The sequence below is a fragment of the Hippoglossus stenolepis genome, chromosome 20, assembly GCF_022539355.2.
Source record: "Hippoglossus stenolepis isolate QCI-W04-F060 chromosome 20, HSTE1.2, whole genome shotgun sequence".
NCBI lineage: Eukaryota > Metazoa > Chordata > Actinopteri > Pleuronectiformes > Pleuronectidae > Hippoglossus > Hippoglossus stenolepis.
Genome location: NC_061502.1, coordinates 13,854,524 through 13,873,102, shown reverse-complemented (window position 1 = coordinate 13,873,102; position 18,579 = coordinate 13,854,524). Strand labels below are relative to the sequence as shown.

Genomic DNA, 18,579 nt, shown 5'->3' with positions numbered 1-18,579 from the left:
ACGTGAAGTGCAAACCTGCTTTTTAACTGCAGCTGATCGTTCATACATCTCGATGATATGAAAACAGTTTAATTCAGTGTATTTTATTCTCTTGGTTACAACTCTAAACAGTTATAACTCTTAAGTATTTACAGCAGAATAAAAACATCACAGGTCACAAAAACATCCCCAAGTGCTGAATTTTTCATCCAGTGTTAGTGTCTAACTTCACAAAGTCGACCTAAGCAGTTTAATGTTGCGCCTCAAACAGGACACACCAACACAAACATGGACAGTTACCACTTAAATACAAACATCTTCAGATTAATGTACTTTTACACTCAGGGGTGGGGCTGGGGGGGGGGCAATGCAGGCGGATCCTTTTTAAAGTCTTTGCCCTCTGTGCCTCCTTTATAATTTGAGTTGCCACCTCCTCATCGATGCCCCCGTGCGTTTGGTTTCAGCACCGGATCGAGGGACAGCGACTCGCATCCCCCCCACATTACGCATGCGCCATCTTTTTTTTTTTTTTGGTTTCCTCCAGTGGGACTGAACACAGCAATAAAAGATGTAATTGGTCATCAAGCTCATTGGTCTCACAGACACTCGAAAAACTTCGTTATATATAACAATTCTTTGTCAGACAGGTGCTCTCCAGAGTCTTCAGGCCGTATTTAAACTGTAGCTTTCAGTTTCATAAAGTCACTTCTATCATGAACATTACAGGCTAATCCTTAACTAGACTGTTAACTGGCTACTTGGTGAATTCCAGCTTGTGTTGCAGTCTTTGTTTCAATGGAGCCTATTTTTTAAATATAGCCAAAGAGATTTTGTGCTTAGCGAAAAAAAAAAAAAAATCAACCCATGGTTACATCTGCTAGGATTTGTCATTCTGTCGACTGCTGGGTGAGTCTCTGCATGGGCCTTCGGCTCAGCTCTTTTCCATGCGCACTGGACAGATGGCGAGAAATTCATATATCGCTGGACTTGTACATGTCGGAGAGGAGCCTGGTGATGGGGACGTTCCCGATGGTCTTCTTGAAGAACACCTCCTCTATGGTGGTGGGGTTGACGGAGCGCAGCGCGGGCAGGAGCAGGAGCAGCTTACCGAAGCGACAGGGCTGAGTCGGGTACCTGCAACACATCACCGGGGGTAAGAGAAAGAAAGGAAACGCCCTGTCTCTGGGCCTCTGTGTGTTCACTAGCAGCGTCTTCAATTAACACACATCTGGGCCAATATGCTGCCAATTGAATAACATGCTGCACCTGCATGTGCAAGATTACAGGAAACCACAGCGCCTTATTGCCTCATTAACTTTATAATGAACGTATATAGGCTGCAGGGGGAAGGTGCCTCGTGTGAGTCAATCCTCACAGGTTCATAACGTCTCCTGTGTCTCACCTGGTGTGAATGTAGCTGTTGAGAGTGAGCTGCGCCTCGTCCTGTAGCGCAGCGATGGCGCTGGCGTTACGGAAACTTCTTAACTCGGTGCTGCCGTGCGTGGGAACTGAAAGACAAGAGGCAGGATTTAAAAAGGTGGCTGGTGTGTTGCATAAATAAAGCCACGAGGTTCAATTAGCCACTCGAACTTCTGCTGTCATTCGATTCCCTCTGCAGATTTAGGTTTAGACAGAGAGGAAAGGTGGGCACACCAAAAGAAATAATGATGGTTTCCATTATGAGCCTTTAAGTTAAATGACAATGCTGAACTACAACCTGGGAGATGATGGCACTCACCAGCTTTGAATGTCACGATACATTTTAAACAGGCGAACTCCGTTGCATCCAGACGCATCTGTCTGAACCGGGTGACCACCTCTTGAAGTGCTTGAATCTCAGACATGATTTTATTCATCCGCTGGGACTCTGTGTTTTCAGTGTTCATTCCTATTAATACAAATAGAAACGTGTCATTACGCAGGATAAATGTGCAGTGACTGACTGTTCTACATTCATGAGGCTGGTCGTTGGCTGTGACCAGATAGGAGCCTCGTATACGCACCAGAAACAGCGAGAAGAGTTGTGGAGTCCACAGGAATGGCCCACTGCGCGATGCCAAGAACAAATAGTTCCCTCCATGCGTCCTCCAGCAGAATCAGCTGCGAAGAAGAAGAATTTCAGGGTTAAAAACTACATTGAAGAGCAGAATCAAGCATTGGTTTGAAATATTTTAAGCCCATTTGATCGTACAGTATCACAGTAACCCGTGCGTAAAACCTGTTGGATTCCATATTACGCACAGCGCTGTTCTCTTGGTTAGGCCTGTGAAAGGCCCCTGGCTTCCATCATCTTACATCATATCGACTATAACTATATAGTTACTTTCCTATAGACCCATAATATGAAAACCAAATCGAAAGCTTGAAAGGAGACGTCTAAACGTCTAAACATCTCGTTCAGCCCTTCAGCCCACAGTGTACCTGGTCAGATAAAGGCAGCGTGGAGAATGCGGGGACACTTTTCGCCCACTTGATGCTCATGAAGAGGAGGCGCGCCGCCGACTCGCACACGGACTCCGTCGCCACCTCGTACAGATACATGGGGGTCCCGTTGACTTCGTGGGGATACTGGAGGAATGGGAACATCATAATTTTCATTAGTATCAGCAACAGCTTGTGGTTATAATGAAACTGCAGTTCAGAGAATTGCTGCATATTTGACGATGATCAAACTCCAAGCCCCAGCAGCAGGTTTTTGTAATTATTAGTGTTGCCTGTGGAGGATTTACAGGGAGAAATCTAGCCTAATTGGCGGATTTGTGGCTCTTAGCAGGCTGCTAAATCGGAACAAGAATTTCAACTTCTCACCCTTATCCTAAAAAAAACTGTAATCTTATAATAACATTTGGGAATAATACAAATATCAATGGGATATCATAAACTATTAAGGACTTGTATATTCTGATAATTCTAGGTTTTAAAAATGACTATAATTGACCAGAAAAACCCGAAGAAAACAGATTGGTTGTTGATTTCTATTTATTAGAGATTCACAACAAACTAACTCTTGAAAGTAAAGTAGAATATACAAATCCAAGGAGATTAAAAATAGGGGAAAAAAATCTAATTAAATAACTGTTAAGCCATCTCAAAATGTCGCCTACCTTCGGGGTGGGCTGTGCCAGACCAACGATGGCCTGTCTCTCCGGCGTGGTGGCCACGTTGCTCATCTCCAGGTTGTGAGGCTCCAGTTGCGTGACCGTGGTGAAGAAGGGAGGGCCGGGCATGGAGGAGCCCGAGAAATGGGTCGACGATCCGTTCACCTCTTTGTGGCCCCGGAAATATAGGGCGACCTGTTTGCGGATGGTGGACGTCCGGGGGCCCCTCTCGTGCTGGACGGCTGTGAAACGGGACACAAACGTGCAGCACATGAGCGGAGGAGAGGTCCCTGCAGGAGTAATCACTTGTTTATCTACTTTTCTATGTTTTATAATTATTGCATTTATTTCCAAACTATTCCCTTCAATAATTCAACCTCAAAGTGCAAATGTTTGTGATTGTAAAAAAAACAATTCTCTATAATCAGTATGAATATCCCTCAACAAGTAAATACTTTGTAATTATCACTTTTGCGCCTGGATCATTAGCCTTAATGCACTTTTCCCACCTCCAGTCCAAACACCGTTGCATGGCGTGTGTATGGCCAACGTGATAATTCAATTATGCCCATTTACCGTCTTTATTCATGTTCACTTCCAGACACTTCTTCAAGCGGCACGCTCGGCACTGGTTTCTGTGAGTTTTGTCTACGGGACAACCTCCCTGTGCAGAGAAAGGGAGAGAGAGAGAGAGAGAGAGAGAGAGAGAGAGAGAGAGAGAGAGAGAGAGGAGAGAGAGAGGGAGAGGGGGAGAGAAAAGAAAGGGGGTTTATAGCTTCCAAGCGTCGTGCTATTATCTGCCTGGGAGGCCAATCTGCAGGTGAAAGATCGTGCTATTATCGTGTAGTTATCGACTACACCCCTGCGGCTCCACTGCGGCCTGATCCCGCGGGATAAGTACTCCATCCCGCCCTCTGCTGCCTAAATCCTCGCCTTCGAGTCATCCCATTAGATTGGATTACACCTGATATGTTACAGCAGCGAGGTGTTTAGCCCCGACGCTTAATGGCCCCAGGCGTGACACAATTAGTCTCATCAAGAGAGACTTCACACATGCGCCACGAGAGTAAAGCAAACAGAAAACATCTGTGCGTAAATATTTAACCTCTCGTGCGTAAAGCGTCAGTTCTGTGTTTTTGGATGAGACTTGGAGAACAGAGCACTCGTATCTCCCTGGAGATTAATGCAGTGCTTGTTGCTCGGGTATCATTTGGTAAATGTAAGATCAACTAGAGGCACTGGATGCTCTCTTGGTTTCATTTTTAATGTGGCTCTTTTTTTTTTTTTATTCCCTGTGTTCGCCTGTACCTCCATCGTGCTTCATAAGAATAACAATAAAATGAAATAATCAAACACACACCCACATATACAACCAGTTTGGGCCAACTTCAAAATAAATAGAACATGAGGATATATGACTTGAATAGATTGTGCGGAGGCCTCACCTGGGAGCCAGATTTACACACGTAAGTCCTGTTTCTGCGGATGCTCCTCTTGAAGAATCCCGAGCAGCCGTCACAGGCGTAAACACCGTAGTGTTTCCCTGAGCTGCGGTCGCCGCACACTTTGCATGGGATGTCCAGAATCCGACCTGGGGACGGCCCGTATTTCAGTTAAATGAATTATCAAGCACTGCGGCTACACTCAGCTCAATTTCAAACGAATACAATTCAATGGCAACTTGCTTCTTTATAGATACAAAAAAAACGTGGAAACATTGCAAAGACTGAAACTCCTGCTTGCTTTTGCAATTCACTCCTGCAAATAATTTGAAGTTAGTTTTGCAGTTGTTTAGCCATTCGTTGATGTACAGTAAAACCCCCCCAAAATGACCTTATGTTGTGGAGATGAGGACCCATCGTCCTGCAAATGACTTGTTTTTGTCGGACAACCCCACAACACACACACACACACACACACACACACACACACACACACACACACACACACACACACACACACACACACACACACACACACACACACACTGGACTTCGCCCCGCGCCTCGTTCGACCATGGGAATTCACTGCGTACATTTCAAGAATAAAGTCCGGTGGGAAGCGTCATATCTGAGCTCTCTAAGACAATAGCCCGAGGGCGCACAATGGAGACATTAGGGGAAAGTGTTAACTTAATGATTTTCCCCCATTGAACCTCGTCTGACTGCCTGGATCTCGACAAGCTGCCAACTCCCCTTCATAATGGGACTCGACAGCTGCTTTATCCCGCAGGTCTATAGGCCCCAGGATTAGGGAGTGACACTGCACCATGAGAATAATGCGCACCAACTCGTTTCACCAACTCAAATGAAGTGTATGTAAATCGACCCCGGTGTAGATGAAAAAAATGTGATTATTTTTTTTTTTTTGGGGGGGGGGGAACATTTGTATTCAAATCTATTAAAAAAAAGAAGTATGCATATGAGGGAGGGTGTTTTATTCTGGAGGGAAACGCCGTCTATGTAATTACACTGACGTTTTGCCACCTGCTCATTGATTCACCAGTGACCCGTCAAAAAGGGTGGCATGGGAATAACTCCCCAGCAGCAAGAAACAATGACTCCAGGGGAGAGTTATAGGGCTTGAATTGGCAGATTATTAAGAATCAGAAGGCCGTGCATAGGCTTCCATGTGCGGGCCACAGCCGTGTCACTGCTATAAGATGGAGGGAGACAACTTTATGTGTTGTATTTATGTCTTTTTGGGGTTAATATGAGCGAGAATTGCCTGTTGAGAGTCAGTCACAAGAATTAAAAATAGCAAAAGAGGGACGTCCTCATTTCTAGTCTGTAGCTCAGGTACATAACCAGCTAGAAATGTCTTGTAAAAAAAATAATTACTGTACTGATTAGAGTCACTTGTTGACTAGTTTCATTTCACTCCCCAGAATAAAACCTCCGTGCGTAATTTAAATGAAAAATGAACAAAATGGCGCAGAAGCTCGTCGCGAAAAACAAAGTGCAAACAAAATGTAAAACCGTGTTTGGTGCAGAGTCGGTTAAATAAAAAATGACGCCCGGTTATGTTGTGTAAGGGGGGAAATGTATTTAACTTCCCGCTGTGGGGGTCCAATTCGTCCCCATTGTGTGCAGTAATTGCTTGAAGATATATGGCATATTCCATTAACGTAATCACCATCAAGGCGAGAACCTGCTGAAAGAACTGGAAATTAAGTTTTATACTGAGAGAAGGAAATGTTCCTCACACTGACCACCCATAATGACATGGAGCTGCAATGCTGTGGGGCCAGTTGTTGTATTCGAATCTAATTTAATGGTTGGAACACAGCAGAAATATAACTTTTTTATGCTTGAATAACACGTTTTTTGGATTTGGTAAAAGATGCAGAAAGAAACACACGCGTGAATGGAAAAGAAAATGTAATTTCTTTTAAAACAAAAACAATAGGCAACTTTAGGGCCTTACATGATGAGAGATTCCATTTGAATTAATTATGAGGCCTTGCACAGGGATAATTGCAAATACTACGAAAAAAAAGACACCCAGTGTAATTTAACCCAGCACATAAACCCCTAGACATCCTTCAATATCACGAGGAAATCTTAAAAGGTTGAATTTAAAAACACTGAATAGCACTGGTGTGTTTGAGTGCAGAGACGCCTGTGTGTGTGGGCACAGCATTTACAGACACGTATACTGTTTTAATATTTTTCTTTAAGTGGGTTGAATGGCAACACAAGAGAAGAATCTCCTGTAGATATCTCGAAATCAAATTAAGAGTAAAATATCCTCCAGATCACCGTTATAATTAGTCTTTACGGAAAATGAAATTACAGGCAACAAGTGTCATCAAGCAAATGGAGAGAATGAAAAGGAGAATTCAGAGCATGGACGCACTTTATTATATTTCTTCTACAAAACAAAAAAAAGCTTGAGAAATATGTTGATTTAATTTCCAATCAGCCTGAATCCGCTTTTGGCTCGAGTTTATGTGAGTGTGTGTGTGTGTAAATGAGTGTGTGCGCACTCGGGGGAAAGAAACAGATATTCTCCACACGGATCCCTCCTCAGTTTTTGAACGAACACGAGGAATGAAACTATTTGAATTAGTGTAATAAAGCAGTGGTGACACGAGAGTGAGAGTTGGATCCATGTGCAGCAGCTTTATGTTGACTTTAAGTAGAGAAAGGCCTTTTTACAAACTGCTGCTCAGTATTCTCCAGCAGCGTCAGGGAACACAGAGGCGACACTTACTTGATTTGACGTTCAGAATATCCAAACAGCCACTTGTTGAGCCGGCGGGTTTGCTCATCATGGATACTCGACTTTATTAAAAAACAAAAACAGCTCGGGATGAAAAAAGAAAAGTCCTCTTTCTCTCTTCAAATCACTTGTTCTTTCAGCTCTTCACCAGCAGCGACGAGATCTGCGCGTCCAAGTCCCGCAAGTTGCTCAACTCGACAAGAGTTTATTTCCGATCGACGAGCCCGGTAGAAGATACTCGGGGGTGCATGGTATCAGGCAGTCTTCGCCTCCGAGGTGCAGGGACTTCTGACGGGAGGAGAGGCGGAGTGCAGCCCCGAGGGACAGAGGAGGACCAACGGCGACCGCAGAGCTCCAGCTCGGTGCGCAACAGCCGGTGCACAAAAGTTAGGAGATGGAGAGACTGTGCCTGGAGCGCGTCCGACCAACCCGCAGCAGGGAAGAACAGAGCAAGAGAGAAAGAAAGAACAGATTTCTGATATCGTGGCGGATGGCAACTTTTTAGAAACCAAGACACGATGTGACTTTGTGGTGCGAGTCCCCCAAATAAGCCTCGGTAATATCTGTGAGAAGTGTCAGGGGAAGGCTGGAGGGTGGAGATCTCCACTTCCTTCATCCACTTGGCTTTCTACTCCAAACTCCAGCCTGACGTCACTGGCGTGTGCGCGTGTGTGACTGGTGGTGTGAATGCGTGTGCAGGAGATGTGAAGTGCCTTGCTCATTGATCCAGAGGAGAGAGAAAAAACACGTGTTGCTCGTTGCACATATTTTCTGCAGCATTTTGAATTTGCGTTTACTCCATATTTATTTATGTGAATATCTCACGAAGGGGTTTGGACGTTTGTCTGTGTTACGCGCTGTGTTTTCTACGGAAGCTCAGAAACAATCACGTCTGGTTCCATGTGTTAACATCAGGGAGTGAAGTGCTGAATATAGACACTGATCATTCAGAACTGTCAACAGGTAGAAGAATACAGAAGATGTCACATTGAAGACTGGATCTGTGTCACATTATCACAATACATTCTAAAGAACGGATTCCACCAAACGATTAACATTAATTTGGTAGAATTGTTATTTCTTTGAAAGCCTGATCAATTCGTTTTTTAATCCGTTTTTAATCTGGTGTTTTAAGTGTCGAAGTAACAAACTATTTAAAAAGTATAATGTAGCAAAATGTGACTTTCCACCATTACTGTCATTATACGACTTTCTCCTATTTTCAACATTATAGCTTATAATGAGCCACATTAAATACATAAATTAATAATAAATTAAAACAAACCAATAAATAAACATCCAATCCAATCCCAATAAGAGTTTAAATAAGAGATAACGATAATAATCACAACATTTAACTTATTATAGTGGAATTTTCTTGTTATTGTTATTTTATTTTTTAACAGTTCCATACATATCTCCACATTGCACTGAGCACTCTCATTTAATAATATGATAATATATTTTGTATACGTTTTTAACATGTTTTCGCCTCTATATTAAACTCCACTTTCACCTCAACTACTTTTTACACTTCTTTGGTGCATTTTACTCTCAACACAATTAATTTTTACAATTTGAATCCAAATCAAACAAAAATATCTAAACCAATCATTATTATCATCATCGTTATTCATTCGAATTTTCTCAAACTCGTGCGTCTACAGGTTCTGGTTTTCCCTCCACCCTCGTGTTGCACACCTCCCAGCACCCCCTGCCTGTAGCCGGTGACTGGCTGCTGGACACCGGGGTGGGTGCACACCGTGCTCGGCTGTCCGGAGGCCGTAGGCCGCGCGCACTGACACTCTGACCTTGACAGCTTGCTGCGCTTTCACCGGGTAACTCCAGAAATCCATATTCTGTTTTTAATTGTGTTCATTCCCACGGTACACTGAAGGCCATATGGACGCACAAAGTGTCGATTTAAGCGGACAGGGGCGAGGCGGAGAGGCGTAGTTAATTGCAATTAGCCATTGTTGTGTCTTTCAACCTGCCCTTTAGCTGAGCAGCTCCGGCTGGAGACTAACAAGCCTGAAGAGAAATCACTATGATATTCCTTTTGATTTTTCCTGCAGAGCCACAGAAAGCCTTTGCTCCCGGTTTTTGTTATCTTCTATAAATAGTCCGCACAATAAAGGCTTCAATGCACCTTTATCATTAAGACTATTTCACCGACTTCTCCTATTTTTTGAAGGATTAGCTCTTTGTAGGTAACCACCGCGCCTTTTTTTCATTAATTAGCCGAATATGACACAGTCAACGCCCCAAACACCAGACTCGACTTGACTGAATTAAAATCACTAGAAATCACGTTTCCATTCTCACCGATCAATAACACTTTTTGCAGTAATTTCTGAAGTGTGTGTGGTGTGTGTGTGCGTGTGCGCGCATGTGTGTGGGTGGCTGCCGGTGTGGGCGAATGGTGAATGTGTGACATAATCTCCTTAACTCGTCCTAATCCTCGTCATTCACTGATAGCCTTTACACAAATATAACCAACATCATGGTTGCCGGGGTTGCCTCTTTCACTTTTTTTGTATTAGTGACTCTGTTCTCCTCCAGCAGTCAATGAAATGACGCTAACAAAGGGGGCAGTGGATTGTGTATCTGTTTTATTTTATGGGTGGGGGGCTCTGCATCAGTATGCGGATACTTGACGCATTAGAGGATCGACTTTAACAACTAGGAACAAGTGAGTGTCCAACAGAAGTCACTGCAAAGTAATACAGAAAGATCATTTGAGAAAAAAGCTATAAAAAATCAATTAAACCAGGTGTAAATGGGATGTTGTCATGTTTTACGCACGTTTACGCACGGCTTGATTTCAGTTTTTTCCCCCTCAGCTCATGTGGAAATGACTAAATCTGAGTTCTACTCGTTTAATGCATCAATTTAAAATATTTAAAATCACCCTTTTTGATTTACAGTGGATTTCAGATTGTTGCTGCGGTGGGTGATCATCGCCTGCCCGTGCGCCATAGTTAAACCATCTTTTTACGCACTGCTATCACTTGTTGTGCAGCCCTCTATATCCAACCAAGCGTAAAGCAATTGGCTTTCGGGAGAAGTCACTAAGCTCCAGAGAGCAAATAATGGGGAGCAAATAATGAAGGAGACTAAAGGCCCACACTCTTTAAAATGACCAGGGAGATCATTGTTAGTCATCTTACAGCCCCACTGCTGGTGTTTATCAGCAGATGATCGCCTCCACTGTAAAGCCATGGTGAGAGTTACAGTCACTACAGTGTGATGAGTGCTGGGATTCCAGGTGACACAGGCAACTTCTTCAACATGTCAACAGGCCTGTCTGCGATAATATTAATACTCAACAGTGTTAAATGTGATTACACTTTTTAAAATAAGCGTAAAATATGGAGCCTGGTTTCAGCACCAAGGACAGTTCTGGAACAGAAGTCAGTAAACATATGGAGGTCACCTGTCTACGTGTTCGTTTGGATTTTAAAGGGTCTAAAGTCTTGATTTGTTTAAGAAATCAATGGGAAGTATAAATCTGACAGGGATCTCGTGATTGCGTTTAAGCTTTTCATCTTTATTTTACAATCTAATCCCAGCATTTCAAACTGTGACTGATTGTAATCCACTAATTGCTCTGATCCCGACAATCACACAGACACGGGAATTAAGCCAATCAGGATGCAGCATTGTGTTTGTTCTTTAACTTTATAAACTGAAATATTGACACCACTTTCCAATATATCATTCTTTATAATGGTTTTCAACGGCTGCATTAATAGGTAATCAGCTCAATAATGCCTCATTGACTGGGTTGCCAGGTTGTTCAAAGAAATCCCCCAGTGGGTGTTTATCCTCCAGCAGGATCCTTGACACTTTACCTTCAGCAAAACCTGAAGAAAATCGGAAGAAGTTATAACCACGAATAACTTCAGTCTTAAGAGCTTATTATAAAGTGTAGAACCCACATAATTATTATTCTAACTGCTGCATATCTCAGACGAAAAAGTGTCGAAGCTGGCAACCCGAATGCTGTCCTCCTCATAGACCTATAACTGATCTAATACTTACCTGTAAAGAAATATCAAATATGCAGAATTAAGATGAATTAATTTCTCATGCTCTACAATTACAGCCTGTATTTTAAAATATATGGGGACACTTCAGCTACTGCAGTAAAATAAAAGTTATAATAATTTTCTCATTTATTTACTTGCTATTGATTGCTTTGTGTAAACTTATTCTATTAAGGACAAGTGCACATTAGGATGATGTCCCTGTTTTTCTCACAACACCGTAGTTTTAGTGAAGAAAATCTATTTTAGTTTCACCAAATATGACAAATCCACTTAAAAACGACCCAATCAATGTACATTGTTGTGACATAATTCTACTCAAGTATAAAGACTGTATCTGTCGTGTCATAAGACAACGTCAGTCAACAGGTGGGGGTTATTGTTTTTCACACTGGCAGCTTTATTGGTCCCTGTCAGCTTCCCCCTGGATGTGTTGGAGCAGAACTTCATTTATCGAGAAACACAGTCATTATGTTAGTTACAGTAAATCCATGCTCTCTGGCTTGATTTCCTAAAGTCCAATTCCCTCAGGACCTCCACTCAAATGACTGTAACTCCCGATGGTCCTCCACTGGTGTGTAATCTAGATCTACACACCCCTGCGTGCACACCTCCACATGCACAGCAAAAAGGAAGACAGAGACCCAGACCCAAACCCAGAAACCCACAAGTCGGTGCGGTGCAGTTGGACGCTCTGACAAATCTATTTGGGGCAAATTGTCAGTGAGAAACTTCCGCTCGAACTGCCGTGGACAAAACTGGCTGTTGGGGAGAGCAAATCCCGCTGCATGAGGGTGGGGGACAATGGGGGGCGAATGTGTTGATGTGCGGCCGGTGGCTGGGGAGGGACAATGGACGGATTAGTCAGTCCCCTGGCTGACTGATTTGAGATGGCTCCTCTCAGCCTCTCACCGTGGGGAGTCCCATTGTCCCGCTTCTGATTCCCACTTCTCACAAACTCCAAACAAAAGTCAATCTCTTTCTCAAGGGAGGGGGGGAATATCGACCCGTGTTTCAGCTGGGGAAAGTGACTCAAAAACTTATTTGCAAGAGATGGCTGACTCTCTAACTCCCCTTCTCCTCTTTATGTCTTTTTTTCCCTCCTCTCTGCCTTCATCCTCTTCATTTGCAGTCTTTATTGCCCGCTGGTTGTGGTGGATAGTGGGATGTTGAATGATCCTGGGTTTTCAGACTCGAGTGGGGCAGGGGCACCTGTTGGAGGCTTAAAGGCGGCTTTGCGGCCGGGGTCATTAATATTAAAATATACAGAGATGCCATCACGGGCTGGTCTGAAATCGGTCTGATGTCGCCCCTGGGTTCCCTCTCTGGATGGATCTCTGCTTTCAGTCACTCGTGAAGAGCCTTCTTTTTATTTTTTCTCCCCCTGTCTTCTCTTTTTCTTTTTCCCCCTCCCTGAAAAGACTCGTTAACAAATTATGACAGCTGAGTAGAGGGGCTTAGTCTGTTCACACTGCAAAGACAAACATGTGAGAGCCAAGGAGGCCGCCATGTGATCAATGTATCTACAGTTTGTTTTATATTCGGCCTGTGGTGTGTGAAAGTGCCAGGATTTGCAACAGAGTTGAAAAAACAGGTTTAAGTCACGCAGAGGTGACTGTGATCAAACACATGTAAATATATGTAATGAAGTCAGATGCTCTGTAACATATTAAATATGACGCTGACAAACACTGGATTTACCTTCAGGAGTTTAGGTTGAACTTTTAGTTCGTTTTTTATAGATTCACACGATAATTAAAATCAAATGAAAGGGACAAATAGACCAATAACAGCCTTTCACTCCTCATAGTCAGTCATTATAATATTATATGACAACATTAATGATCACAACCTAAATAACCAGAGGATAGGCTGTAGAAGTTAGTCATTCACTCTGAATTTAACAGCGCTAATTACATTTTAAAGCTCTTGTGTTACTTTATTCAAACCTTTTAATACTTTTCTTTATCAGCAGACTTATTATAATACATGATACATGTTAAATGTTCAATTAGAACTGTTAGAAATTAGAAGACAGACTCTCACTCACCTTAAATATTAATGTTAGTATGAATCTCGTTTCAAAAATGCGACTCTCAGGCATTTCAATTTAAAATAAATTAAAATATGAAAAACAAATCTGTTTGTGAAGCCACTAATGTGGTCTCCTGTTGTTGCTTTTGAGAACCTGTATAATAACTTAACATTGCATTATGTTTTTTCAACTTTATCTATTGTTTAGAAGGCAGATGTTTGTAGTTAACTGCTCTCTGCTCTGAGGCATCGTCATCGTGATCAGAAGTTCAATTTGTGCTTGTTTTCACTAAACTGGTGTCTGGTGATTTAACATTTCATTAGTTATGGATATGTATGCTAACTTTGGACTACATTATATTGAGAGTTGCTCCTGATTGTCTATGTCCTTCCCATTTACATTGTGGTGTATTGCAGTCAACACCACCACTGTGATCCCTCAGCTGAAGACTGAATATTACTGGCAGCCTATTATTATAAAAGTAGACGTTCACAAGACAAACTTTGAAGATCTCCAGACAAGGCATACAAAATCCTTTGAATGATTTAAATAATATTTTGTGCCAGAATATATATAATCACCTCTTCTTTTTCCCTCACAGAAAAATCCGGAGTCTGTCAAAATGCTAAATATAACTGTAATCAAAGGTTTTCAGTTTCCACGTCTTGTTTCCACTCTTATAAGTTGCATCCTGAACCGTGTCCGGCTTAAAAAACTATGGTTTAAATGTATGATCATCAACAACAATCCATTCAGATCAGCAACAGATGAGAAACGTGAAAACAGCCTCTGAGCGTCAAACTCGCAAATGGTAGGGACTTTCTGCTGCCCAGTAGTGGCACAACAAAGCCAAACTTCCACGTACTGTATGGGCTATGTGGCATTCTCTCACACACACACAGTGTCTAAATGAGTGTGTTTAAAAAGCAGCAGCAGCAGCAGCAGCAGTGTGAGCATGGTTGCGGTCGTCAGACAGATTAAGCACAGAATGGCTGTCATCAGCTCCTTTCACAGCCCCAGTTCACCTGGAGTCACTCTGACAGTCATTCTGCTGTTTATCTAGCTCTGTTCAGCAGTCAGTCTCGCTTCCGCCCCGTTTCTCCTGATCCCGTCCCACCGGCTCCGCAGGTCAGGTTCAACGGTCACGGTCTGGGGGTCACCGTTTCCACTCGTCATTAACCCACGGGGACCCTGGTGCACAGGAGCTGTCATCAAGACCCTCACACTCACCTCACAGCTCTTAATACACACCCACACACACATACACACACACACACACACACACACACACACACACACACACACACACACACACACACACACACACGGGGACTGTTGAGGGCATGTGACCTCGTCTGTATTCAGGCTGGGCTATAATGTGCAGGATGAGGCTCTTTGGAGAGGAGATCTAGGTCAGTGTATAAGTGTGTGTCAGGTGACATGATGGGAATATTGATGAGAATGTGTCATTTGTGTTGTGAGTGTGTTGTTGTCAGTTCTTTGTATATATAGTAAAGCCTGGAAATTCCCTGAAGTATATTGGCCTGGCTGATTTATTGATCTAGCTTCCCGATGTAGCACCGTGCACGGGATAGAAACGCTGTGGAAATACTTGGATGTTGAAATGAGACGCGTTTAGATTCATGATTCAAGGACGATTCGCAACATGAACTGATTTGTTTTTACAAGATGGCGTCTCACTAGGGGCAGCCTGTTGTCTTTTTTTTTTTTCAACTTTTCTATTTCTTTTTACTGGCAAATGTTTCCAATGTGGGATCTTTAAAAGAATGAATCGCATTCCATCGCATCTTCACGTATCTCGTCTTAGTCTATCGTATCGTATCATATCCCATCTAAGGGTATCTCATTTTATCTTAATCTAACTTATTTATTAAACAAATTGTATATATTTCATTCACAGAGGCAACTCAGAGTGTGTGCTGGGTATCATTGGTTTATTTCGAAGCGAACATTCACTCACATAATTTGCTTGTTTTGCACTAAAATGCATTAAAATATGTTTTTACTCAATCGTGACACAACAAATTAAAGTGATTGAAAGATTTGTTGCTCCGATTATGCTACTGCACAATACAAATGATTAATTATTATTATGAATATCAACACTGTTCTTATGACTGCATTTATAAACAGTTACAATAAAACAATTTAATTGAGTCTTCACTTGTTCATAATGAAATAAATGACTCTATCTGTCCAGTTGTGATTAAACAAAGGCACGCGGCAGATTGTGTGAAGTTGTTGTGTGAGGGCCTTTCATACGTAGTTGTGTTTCTATGGGACCTGTTTTTTTGCCTTTGAAAGATGAAGATGAGGAGTGATGAAAGCAGCTGGGAGACATGGGGTCTTTTAGAAACACCCAAACAATGACGAGGGCAAGGAGGCACTTATTATTTTCTTTTTCCTCATATTCACCACATTTTTCTCAATCGTCCACCCCACCACCCAGCAGCTCAGCGCTTTCCCATCCTCAAATTCCCTCAAAGTTTCAGATGCTCCACGACTCCACAATGCCCAGATGCTGTCCTTTAGCCCCTCCACCCCCCCCTCAACCCAGAGCTATCATTCATAACCTTTTCTGTGGAGCTGGGAGTGAAAGAGGTGGGATAAGGGAGAAAAGGGGGGAGCGGAGAGCAACATGGCAGCTTATTTAGAAGACTTCCTTTATTGGAACATGTGCAAGCAGTTCACTCACAAAGGACTTAAATAGGATATTTTCTGTTCCCTATAGTTGCTTTCCCCTTTTAAGTGCCGAGGCAAAAAAAGTAAGTTTACAACTCCCTCCTCAATGGGGGCTCTTCACTCTCAGGTTGCGGGGACCTGAGTGACCTAGGAAAGTTAATTAGGAGGCGAACAAAGAGCGAGCTGGAGCAGAATGCCTCGCCTCTCCTCCAGCCAAAGATGTCATCCATTAATTAGGAAAATCTTTAAGGTGGCCTTATTGAATTTACAGAAAGCCCTGTGGTTGGCGGGCAACAGTTTTTTGATCAAGCCCTGACTCAAACAATGGCTTTCTGGGGGTTAAAAAAGAAGAAGAAGGGAGGAGATTGGTGGTAGAAGAAGAGAGGGAGTGAGGAGAAGCAGGGGGGGGAGAAAAGAAACGTATGGGTTTGCGGCGCGGTACAGTTTAATGGTGGGGGGGTGGCTGCCGATTGTGACAGCTCAGATTCACATGGGTATGGGGGGCATAGTTTGGGGATGATGTCATGCAAAGGCAACCTGGGGGCTTGGGAAGTAAGAGGGAGGGAGGAGGAGGAGAGGGGGGGTGCTGAGCTTGAGCCACAGGGGCCACTCAAAGTTAACATCGCTGCCTGCAACCGGGCCAAATCCTTTTCTTCTCGGCCCAGGAGAGGCTTTCCTGAACGCCAAGACCTCCACGACTCCTCCTACTCGCTCGTTCACAAATCACGGCTCGCTTTTAAGGCTAACCCCTCGCTAACTGACCAGCTAACTGTCTTTTTCTTCCCGGTCTAACCGCCCATTATTTCTAAAGCCCACTATGAATAACTATCGCTGGATCACAAGGAGCAGAAAATGTTGCTTTTACAAACTTTTATGTATCATGTGCTGTTACTTTTTACCCCCAAAATCTTCTCTATCCTTAACCACAATTGACTTTTAAAGCAATTAGGATATATTTCAAATTAAATAAAAAAGATATGTTGTATTTGCTTATTTAAGAACAAGATCAAAAGATTAATTTCACCTGAGGATTTGTAGTTATCAAAGTGCATTGTAAATCCAACAGCTAATCATAAAATCAAATTCATCTCTTTACGAATTTCATTTTAATGACACTTAACTTTTAATGAATCTACTTAACTCTCTGTAACAACATGCAAAAATGGTTGTATGCTTTTCCACATGCATTTCTGTTTACACATGTCAAAGGTACCGGGTGGAGGAGACCTGTGTCCACCAGCGGTGCCGCAGACCAGTGTTTTGTTGCATATTTTACGCTGTATCTCCCGACTGTGCACGAGCGAGCACGTGCACTCTGAGAGCACTCGAGTGACGTCGTGCACACATTTCTCGTGGCTGCTGAGGCAGTAAAGGATTTCAACAGTTTGTGGAGGTAACAGGCCACAAAAGGCAGTGAAGCAACAATAAATTAGGGAGAAGAAGAAGAACCGTTGAACATTATATTCTGAAATAAATAATCCTGTTTGTGAAATATTATTTAATGTAGCAAAAATGCATGTTAAATTAACTTTTATAATAACGTTTTAAACAAATTTAAATTAAATATGTATAATAAAACAAAACACTTAACTTTGTAGGGGAAAAAAATTCCCAAATTCCAGAGTATATTTTGAATTTTTTTTAATAGAATTACTAAACTAGTACACAACTATAACAACTACAGATCTGTACAGTTTAAAATTTGAGTGAACATTTAAAAAGTGAGTCTATCTCGTCAACTCCACTCTGACATCCTGGAAATAATAAGATGATCCTTTTCAAAGAAGAAAATGTGCAAGACCAGCAAACCTTTACCTTCAGTGACTCAGTAAGACTTTAATGCAGTGGGTTGCATCATATTATATTGGGTGAATAATAATGTTTCTTAGTAAAGAAGTTCTTTAAAAAAAAAAAACTCTTTATGTCTATCATTCATGTCAGAGGCCAACATAACATCACACAAGTCCTCGGAAGTGGAACACATAAATTAACTGGACTTTGATTTCAGTGCTTGTGGTTTATTTGCTTTAATCACAAAGTCAGAAAAACCCACTAAAACCACTGGAAGCAGCAAAGAAAACACACACCTATACATCCAGATGCTGAGAATCACATGCATGTTCATGCTCTGTGCTGTCACGCTGCTCTGTCCATGCATCTACTGGGGCATGAACCCCCTCATCCCCCCTCGGTGGGGGACTAATTTGAGGGGAGGGACGACGTGTTTTGTTGCTTGTCAGAAACAATCACTCCCGGCCCATTACATTACAGCACATCGTGCTTTCATTGCTGTAACACACTGGGTGCTGAGAGGGGGACATGCACAGGAATCATCAATTTTACTCATGGGAAAAGATAAAAAGTTGATCAAAGTGGTTTGAAACAGACAGATGCACATGTTGGACGCCACGGTTTATTTTTGGGGAACTATGCAAGTAAACTTCTGCTGGAGTTTCTTCTCCAAGATGCAAGATTCAAGTGAATAACAACT

The 18,579-nt window shown here is 42.5% G+C and overlaps 1 protein-coding gene across 1 annotated transcript; it reads right to left on the bottom strand.

Annotated features, from left to right (window-relative positions):
• Positions 1 to 67: 67 nt before the first annotated feature.
• nr2e1 (nuclear receptor subfamily 2, group E, member 1) lies at positions 68 to 7,943 on the bottom strand. The gene is made up of 9 exons (XM_035144125.2): positions 7,293 to 7,943; positions 4,523 to 4,668; positions 3,654 to 3,741; positions 3,084 to 3,319; positions 2,401 to 2,547; positions 1,983 to 2,079; positions 1,718 to 1,867; positions 1,382 to 1,487; positions 68 to 1,113 (listed from the first exon to the last, which is right to left on the bottom strand). The coding sequence occupies exons 1-9, from the start codon at positions 7,351 to 7,353 to the stop codon at positions 951 to 953; spliced, it is 1,194 nt and encodes a 397-aa protein (XP_035000016.1). The 5' UTR covers positions 7,354 to 7,943; the 3' UTR covers positions 68 to 950.
• Positions 7,944 to 18,579: the final 10,636 nt, after the last annotated feature.